This window comes from Podarcis cretensis (genome assembly GCF_951804945.1).
Source record: "Podarcis cretensis genome assembly, chromosome: 3".
NCBI classification, from domain to species: Eukaryota; Metazoa; Chordata; class Lepidosauria; order Squamata; family Lacertidae; genus Podarcis; species Podarcis cretensis.
Window position 1 is genome coordinate 52,386,999 of NC_137172.1, and position 9,543 is coordinate 52,396,541.

Genomic DNA, 9,543 nt, shown 5'->3' on the forward strand with positions numbered 1-9,543 from the left:
TTTCAGCTTTGAGGCAGGTAAAATTTTAAAATACTATGCATTTAATAAATTCATCATAAAATTGTGAATTGTGTGTGTGCTGAGCAACAGAAATCCAGCATTTGATTCCCCTCTTATTTTCATACAGAGTACAGATTCTTTGTTGCCATCTTTTGACACCTGCCAGCCTCTAGCTTTTCATGAGAGGAAACAGGTAAAGACCCAGCAAGAAACTGAGCAGATGTTTTCAATGGTAGGTGAGAAAACCTCAGGCCTTCCTGTCCTTTAAAAAGATTAGATTAGAACAGGTGAGTTATACTTCTGGTGCTCCTACAATTATTCTCCTGGCATTGCAAAACAGTTCAGTTGCTTGCGTGGGAACTGTGTTCAAAATACTCCATTACTCTGACAACAAATGCACAGTTTTGTGACATATTTGGTACATAGAAAGTACCAGATTATAGTCTGAGCAGCAATTCCCTCTGTCCGTAAGACATTTTTTAAAAAAATATTCTGTCAGAAACTGTAATTCACTGAGGACTACTGCTTTTGTTAGAATTCCATCTAGAGCCTGTTTCTTATGTTCTTTATTTAGGGCTTCCTGTCTCTAAGAAATTCCACAATTTTATCAGATCAACATTGCCCTCATTTCCCATCAGTTGACATTGCAGCTGATGACATATGCAACTTGCTCCCATAGCAGCACAAGGGAAGGGGGCATCTGAGAGAAGGTTACATACCTTGCTCCCACATTGCCATTTGCGTGCTGCTATTGGAGTATGAATGCATCCATGTGAAATGAAATAGGATGAACCAACAACAATAAATGTTTTTGGGTGCAATCCTATTGTCTCTAGGAGGGCACCCCAAGGACCATAGGATTTTGCAGAACTCCCTTTCTGCCAGCAGAAGGAGCTCCAGAGGGGGGCACCTTGTTGCAACTACTAAAACCTTAGCAGCTGTCCTTCCTCCACCGCTGGTAGGCGGAGGAAATAAAGCTATTGGGAAGGTGGGGCCTTGGAGTCCATTGGATTCAAAGCCCTCCTCCCAACACATCCTAGGACAGGTTGAAATCCTCTAGCCTGCTCTGTAATTAAGGTAAATCTTAAATATGATATGGCTTGTGCTAGTTTGAAGTTTCCCTTGTTCTCATCAGGCTTTGTTTGCAAATATTGAAGAGTAGCCAGTTGGCCCACACATTTCTTTCTTAATCCTTTTTTGGTAAATTGATGACCTGAGAGGGTGTGGAACTCCATCTTTCCCAGTGTCGTTGTCTGATCGCCTAGAGTCAATTCCTACTCACCCAAGGTGAGCAGGAAAAGGACTTTGTATACAAGCCTGCATTAGCCATGCAAATATTTCTTTTATGATCCATAGATTTTAATAGCTCTTGCTAATCCATTGTAATGATTATTGATACCTGTTTTGAACTAACCGCCAGAAGTGGCTTGTTGAATAACATTCCATGCCAAAATAATTTCTTAATAAAGAAGACGTAATTATTTCATTTTATTACATAACTGACCAAAAGAAGGGAGTTATTTTAGTAGCTTAGACTGCATGCGAGGCTTAACTTTTTGCACCATTTGGCAGAGAGGTATGAGATTTTGTTTCTCACAAGTCAACATTACCATTTAGGTGCTCAAACAGAGAATAAGATCATTACTTATTTCTAGTGGATGGGTAAATACGGGTAAGTCTGGCAGTCAAGGAGAACTGCCAGAGCAATGACTCATGATAATATTTTCCTCTTTTTTCTGAGAATCCCATTTTCAATATCTCACAGAAAGGAGATGTGGAGCCAACATATAATCTGCCCTGTAGCCTCTCTTGCTTCCCTTCTCTTTGCTGTGTGGTCAGAGCCCTGACATTAATGCCATTCCTGGTGGAGCCGTTTTCATAATTTAGTTGTATACCTTTTTTCAAACATTCAGTGGATTATCAAATAGAATATAAAATACAAAATTCCATTCCAAGCAAGGCTAGCTGGCACAGAAAATTTATATGCAAACCAGTTTTTACTTATTCCCTCTGTCTGAAGCACTGGGTGCTTAGTTTTATTTCCTGCATATATATGGAGGGGGGGGAGAGAGATACATAAACACACACACACAAACCCTATTTTTCTCTTGGGTTTTTTTTTAAAAGACTGTATTCTGAAATAATATGTTCTGGTGATAACACTATTACCAAAACATTTTTAAATCACTGGTTTTTCATTCACTTCAGTGCAGTTCAGAGAAGTGCACACTCAAGATGACAGAGGGTCTTTTTTTTTTTTTTAATTTGCCACTGACTCATAGCACGTAGCAGTTGCGGTAAAATCAGAACTACTTTTCCACTGAGAATTAAATGTGAGCAGTCCGATTCAGCTAAAGCTAATGGTTATTGTGAATCATTGAAAGCCTTCTAAGTTAGTTCCTCTGGTTTTAGTGAGGCCTTCAGTATAATTCCACACATTAACTTGGAAGTAACTATTTTCAGTGGGTCTTACTGCATAGTAAACACGTTACAACTTCATTCAGCCTTAGTCACAACTAACTTTATTTGGATTGTAGGAGAGTTGTGTTAGGTCTTCATAAGAATAGATTTTTGCCTGCCTCCATCCCTGCTTCCAGCAGACAGTGACGCCAGCCTAAACAACTTGGAGTTATCATTTGATTTAGACATTTGCAAGGTGAAGTTAACGGGAAAGTAAAAGTCTTCGCTGTTTTGTGACTCCACTTCTCTAATTAGAGTCTCAAAGCATTTTAAAAAGCCATATAAGGTGAATCATCTCAGTAAACAGCCCTTGACGTGAAAAACCAACACCTTTGCGGTGGGGAGGATACCTTTGCAAACAAAGAAAGGTGGCTTTCTGCAGTCAGCCCTTTTCTCTAGCAGCACAGCATGGGGTGATGGAAAAATCATTAACAGGCTCATCTGCACTTTTCCCTTTTCCACACCTGCATACCACCATCCCCAATGATGTAGCTTTATGGGCCATGAGGAGGCAGATTTGCCGCCATGAAACTCAGGAGCAAGCTGACAGCTGCAGAACAGCAGACACTAAAATGTAAAGGAGAGGAAGGGGAGAGATCACCTTTGAAGTCTACCAAAAGAAAAAGGGAAAACAGAAGGACTTTGACCATTTCTTTTTTTAATTATCTGTCTCAGGTACATTAAGATATGAGCCACTAGGGCAGGGTTTGTTTTGTTTTGAAATACGCATGTTACAGTTATGTGTGGATTCATAAGCTCCTTCAAAATTAAAATTAAAATGTGCATTTAAAAATTACCAGACTAGTGAGGGAAATGAGCCTTTTGAGCTAAAAACAGGTTGCATCATGGGGTGAAAATAGCAGCTGGGGGATTTTTGACAGGAAAGTGGATCAGGAGCAGGGCTCTGCAGCTGTATATCCTTCAGAATAAAAGTGAACATATTGAACACATTTTTAAAAAAACACAGGATTAAAGCAATGTGTAGCTTGGTCTGTGGACGTCTGAATATTTTCAACTCCTATCCTGGGTTATAATTAATTTACCTTCTTTCCCTCCTACCCCACCACTTTGAATAATGTCACAGCCGTAGATAACAGTTGCAGTGCATTAACCTGAAATTACGAGTCACACACCTCAATAAGAAAAACTGCCTTATCAATGAACTCAAGGTTGGCCAATATTAAGATGTCTTATTTCCATGGATGCCCTCTATTGGTTTACTGCAGAAAAGCATTCACCAATAATTATTGAATAAAAAGGTAAAGGTAAAGGTACCCCTGCCCGTACGGGCCAGTCTTGACAGACTCTGGGGTTGTGCGCCCATCTCACTTAAGAGGCCAGGGGCCAGCGCTGTCCGGAGACACTTCCGGGTCACGTGGCCAGCGTGACATCGCTGCTCTGGCGAGCCAGAGCCGCACACGGAAACGCCGTTTACCTTCCCGCCGGTAAGCGGTCCCTATTTATCTACTTGCACCCGGAGGTGCTTTCGAACTGCTAGGTTGGCAGGCGCTGGGACCGAGCAGCGGGAGCGCACCCCGCCGCAGGGATTCGAACCGCCGACCTTTCAATCGGCAAGTCCTAGGCGCTGAGGCTTTAACCCACAGCGCCACCTGCGTCCCCTAATTATTGAATAGACTGCTTCAAATATTATTGAATGCTGCCGGAAGTCAAGTGATTTACTGTTTTATTCCACAAGAGTAATTACTTTCGTGTACTGCCTTGGCTAACAGTTTATCTTTCTTACATCTTCATAGACTTTAATGGCTTTCAATAATAATAATTAAAAAAAACAACCGTTGGCAGAACCGAAGAGGCAGCTGTGTTTATTTGTCACAGAGCAAAAACAGAAAAGAAAAATGGATCACATGGTTGCCTTTGTAACCTCTTTTTTGTGGTGGGGGTGTTTCCCCCTTGCTTACAAGTGGGTTTCTCCCTCAATTTTCCTCCCACAGTTGCTGCTTTCTTGGCTTTCTGAAGTGCAGAAAAGACTTGGAGAGCCATCTAGGACTCAGCAGGTGGTGAGTTCTTTCCTGTAATCTTTATCAGGCTTGCCCCATCCCACCTCTGTCTTCAGAGGAAGATAGTAGTAATAGTTGTTGTTGTTGTTTTGAGGTGGGGGGGGACACGGGTTAGTGGGGGAAGTCCTATTTATTCTCTGTCTGGAGAAGCCAGAGTGTTACAGTATGGAGGAGAATTTCCGAAGAGTCAAGCTCAAGCTGAGGCCCAAAGGAGGAGAAAGGGAAGCCTTTATTATGGTAATAGCGATGAGCTGGGTAAAAAGAGCTCTCACAATGGGGCTAGGCTACTGTGCCTTCAGCTGCTTCCTGCTAGGAAGATTCACAAGTCTCCTTTACATAGGATGATTGTTGTTGTTGTTTAGTCGTTTAGTCGTGTCCGACTCTTCGTGACCCCATGGACCAGAGAACGCCAGGCACTCCTGTCCTCCACTGCCCCCCGCAGCTTGGTCAGACTCATGCTGGTAACCTCGAAAACACTATCCAACCATCTCGTCCTCTGTCGCCCCCTTCTCCTTGTGCCCTCCATCTTTCCCAACATCAGGGTCTTCTCCAGGGAGTCTTCTCTTCTCATGAGGTGGCCAAAGTACTGGAGCCTCAGCTTCACAATCTGTCCTTCCAGTAAGCACTCAGGGCTGATTTCCTTCAGAATGGAGAGGTTTGATCTTCTTGCAGTCCATGGGACTCTCAAGAGTCTCCTCCAGCACCATAATTCAAAAGCATCAATTCTTCGGCGATTAGAGAACTACAAAGTCAAGGGGAGTGGTGGGTTTCACTCTCTTATCTGGAGCCCATCCAGCTTAACAGTTCTGACTCTCCAAGACTGCTGCTTTTATCAGCCCAGCCTGTGAGGTTATATTAAATGATAAATGTTTGGCACTCAATATAGTGTCATTTACTCTCCCAACCCCCCCCTAAAATCATGGGTCAGATACCAAAAAGCAAACAAAGCCCTTTGCACTACAATTGACTTTGGTGGGACTTTATTTAACAGCAGCAAAACTAGGACACAGGCATTGATACTGTTTAGTTTGCCTAATTGTCCATGCACCCTTCATTGTAAAGAGGGGTGAGGGGAATTAGTTAATTTTGGGGAAGTTTGCTCCTTAACCATGCCAGGGGTGGGTCAACATTGCCTTTCTTTCAAAAGGTTCCCCTCTTGCATTTTCCTCCAGGATACTCAGCCTCCTCCTAAAGGTGTAATCAGGCTTCCTAATCAGTTATGTAGATAGAGAGCAGGTTTGGAGCTGCCTCCCATTTAGGACTATAAATCTTGGCTTACATTGATTACCTTTTCCTGTAGGTCTTTCTTTTGAAACCCTTTTATATTATTACTGTTTCATCGTTTAGATGATTTCAGACCGCAATGTTTCCCAAGGAATAAGAATCGAGCATCATATGTATTGTTATATAAGCATGCGGGTCACAATAATAGATTAATATTGTTCCTGCATATCAGCTCAAAGTATTGCAGTGATTTCTGCATTAATGGATTCATTGGATTTTATGCAGTGAGAGTGAGAGACAACAGTTCTTCCTCTTTAAGTCGTTGAAAAGTATAGCAGATGTTTTGTTTTGGCCAATTTTTCCTGTTGAAATTCAACTGGACGGACAAAGTGGGCCTTTCAATCAGGACAGAATAAGATTTCTGAAATTTTTGGTAGAGGGTAGAAAACTATTGCATTTTAAAGTAATATACATATGAAGTTTTGAAAAGGAACCTACTTCAGCCAAACCCTGTTCTGTTAGTACGCCACTGACATCTTACAGTGCCATCTTAACCACGTCTACTCAGTCACATTGAATCCAATGTTTCTCGCTCCCAGGTTACTGGGGTTACAACTGCAGCCTTAAATAAGTTTTGAATAGGAAGTTATCTTAGGCCCTTTGTAGTGGTATTGCTTTAACAAGAACATTATTTAGTATAATAATGAAATAGCACTTGAGAATGTTCAAAACACATCACGTTCATTATCTTTGCATTCCTTACAAAACTGCCCTGAGAGGTAGACCAGTATTTATAATCACAGATTATAAATACAGATGAGAACCAAGGCTGATAAATGGTGGTTTACCTTTGGCTTTCTAGTCAGTTGGAATTGGGCCAAAGTTGTGATATGCTTTAAGCATATTCTAGAATCTAGACTTGGCTTGTATCTTTGTAGACCAAACTTTGATGTTATCCCAAGTGCTTCATCAGACTAGATGTTAAACAGAGAAATTGGCTGGGGAGGGGGGCAAGAAAGAGAAATGCAATTAAGCGTCTCAAAACTTCCCAGCCCCACAATTTACACTGGGGATAAAAGAAAGTACTCTTCATTTTATCCATTTCCATTGCCTCAAGGAGGTGATGTTTATCTGCACAGTGTTCCTGACTAAGGAAAGTTTTGTTCCTGAGAAAAGCTTGCAATACAATTAAGGATGAGATGAAGGAGCCAAGCCATGAATGATCTACGAACAATTTATTCTGGAGTACTGCTGACATTGGTGGCTTTACTGTACATATGGTTGTAGAGCACATATATTTGTAGATAGAATTGGACTTTGCCCATGAATGCAGCTGTAAGTTGTATGCCTGCTGCTATGCTCACTTTGGGTTGTGTCAAATGCTGCTGTTCTGCTCATACAAGCGACTTCCACTTGTGCAATGGGACTTCCCCTCTCTCTCCACCCCCAGCCCCACACATGCCCTCAAAATCTTCTCCACAAGGTTGGAGAACCCTCCAGATTTTGGGAGCACACAGGGGGAGGAGAGGAAGGGGAAGTCTTGATGTGTAAGTAGAACTCTGCTGAGGCAGCTCTGCATACAACCCTGTGACTTCCCCCCGCTTTCTTTCTGAAAGCTGCACACACACACACCCTCCTCAAAACTTCAAGGTCTCCATACAGGTCACCCCTCCAGGACATAACATCTCAGTAGTACTGAAGCAGGCTGCAACCACGGTGTCACTTTCTGTCGGTGGCCAGTGATGATATTCCCATTCTTGTGGTGCTTTCCAGCATTTGTAAATACTTTTAGCATTCCTCTCCTTTGCTTATCCCTGAGCTGATTGAGATGGAACAGAGCCTTCAAAGCTCATTCACCTAACGCCATTCTACATGTAGCACCAAGTGAACAAGCCCTGAAGGATCAGTGGGCTCACATGCTCTCTTCTCCCTTTGCACACCACATTTCTCTCCTTCCTTTCCTGGTTTATGTCACACCATAGTTCATAATTCCATTGGAACTGGCAAACTCTGGAAACTGCTTCACAGAGACTGTTCTCATGCATTTCATATTTTATCCATTAAGTAAGGCTGAGGCTCCAAAAAATGAATGTGCAGATTGTCGGGATGTGATTACATGCTAGGAGATGATATATTTATTAGATATTTTCCTTCCTTCCTCATGTTTGTGAGTTCAGCAGAGTGCCATCCCTTTGCAGCTTAAAGGGAAAGCTTAGATAGGCATAAGCTCTAACATGCTTTTTTTATTATTACTGACAGAAGAAAACATGCAAACAAAATCGGAAATATGAACAGCAACTTCACTCATTGCACCATATATATTATTTTTCTCTTCTTAACATGGCATTATCCAGGAGGTGAGTTTGGTAATAACTTTGCACAACATAGAGGCAATTTGTCTAGTATACCACTTTATAAATGGCTTTTATGACTCTGTGCCTATTGTAGTTTTGCCAAAGCTAAAAGAAGCCATTTAAGGATCACGGTAAAAAGCAGTTGTGATTTCATGCAACTAAATCCCATAAGTTATCAAAACTTCAGAATAAACCTAGCCGGATTTGAGTTTATTATGGAAAACAATGCTGTCTGTTCAAACAGTTGTTGCATTAAAAGCTTTCAAAAGAGGCTTTAAAAATGTATAGGCAATGAATAACAGAATTTTTAGAGGCTATAAGTCTTTTTTCCAGAAGAGTTAGGGTGAAACATTAGCAACCGAGTCTACCAGCAATCATGCTAAGAATTCATAATCTGTTTTCCTGAAATGATGGTGAAGACTGTTACGGTCACAGCTTGCAGCCTTAATAAATATCTAAAGTAATGTTCATTCAGTGGAAGTAAGCAACGAAATAACAAATTTACAGTAGTTGACCATCTTTGGCTGAACTTGGTAGCCAAAGCAAAAACCATAGTTCTCTGTCCTTGCTCCTTCTGTTTCTGAGGTTTTCTGGCCTCACAGCTGCTGAGGAAGGTCCTGCCTGGGCAGCAAAGAGTTTGCCCATTTGCTTGCTTCTTTGCTAAATAAATAAAGCCCCTCCTCCCTTGCCCTGGACAGGCCTGATACATTCTCATAATAGTAGATCTCTCAAAGAGATTCTTTGGACAGTTTCCTTTTTGAATAGTAGCAGGTGGGATTGTGTATAATACATAGAATGAATGTTTATATGTTTCCTTTTAGCAGCTCAACGGATTAGACAAAAGTTCATTGCACAGCATGTGGGGTCCAGTGAGCTGGGGATCACCTACACTAAAATGAACTTCAGCCTGTTTTATTTTTGTGATGCTCAAAGTTTTTAGCAAATATATTTTGCTGACTGGCTGTCTTGGTGAGCTGGCCACACTTGAGGATAGCCTCCTTATTGCAAAAATGGTGGTTGGTGGCCAGTGATACGTATATTGAAGCCCACATCAGTTCACAGGAACAAGAAGGTACCGTTCAAATTAAAAATGACTCTTCTTGCATTGTATTAGCCACATGAAAGAGAGAAAAAGAGAGAGATGGTGCCAAGAAACATTCTTAGGATCAGTTGTGGAAGGATCAAACTCTAATGAGATACTTTGCGGGCAAAATGTGTAACTCTACTGTGCCCCAGAGCAACCATTGGCTTCCTTGCTTTCATGCACACTTAAAACAACTATAATGCATTGCCACTAAATCAAGTAGATTGTGGGTGGGAACTAAAAGCGGCTAGGACAATACCTGCTCTATTTTTAAGAATCTATTATTCATGTTTCTTTTCTTGATTTGTTTTTTGTTTGGTGCTATCTAGGCTCCTAGAACAAAACGGACAGTTTACAGATGTCAGAACACAGCAGAGTGTGCATGATCTGGTTAGTAATCACA

General features: G+C 41.5%; 1 protein-coding gene across 6 annotated transcripts in view; it reads left to right on the forward strand.

The window, feature by feature from the left end:
* LOC307213759 (uncharacterized protein) overlaps positions 1-9,543 on the forward strand; it is a 50,932-nt gene that overhangs the window by 38,859 nt on the left and 2,530 nt on the right. For 4 of the 6 annotated variants that reach the window (XM_079971896.1, XM_079971900.1, XM_079971895.1 and 1 more), the window contains 5 exons: positions 128-193; positions 4,413-4,478; positions 5,651-5,692; positions 7,959-8,059; positions 9,470-9,530. In XM_079971896.1, coding sequence (XP_079828022.1) covers positions 128-193; positions 4,413-4,478; positions 5,651-5,692; positions 7,959-8,059; positions 9,470-9,530 — 336 coding nt within the window. The remainder of the gene's footprint in view (positions 1-127; positions 194-4,412; positions 4,479-5,650; positions 5,693-7,958; positions 8,060-9,469; positions 9,531-9,543) is intronic. The other 2 variants (XM_079971898.1, XM_079971899.1) reach the window with 2 other exon arrangements.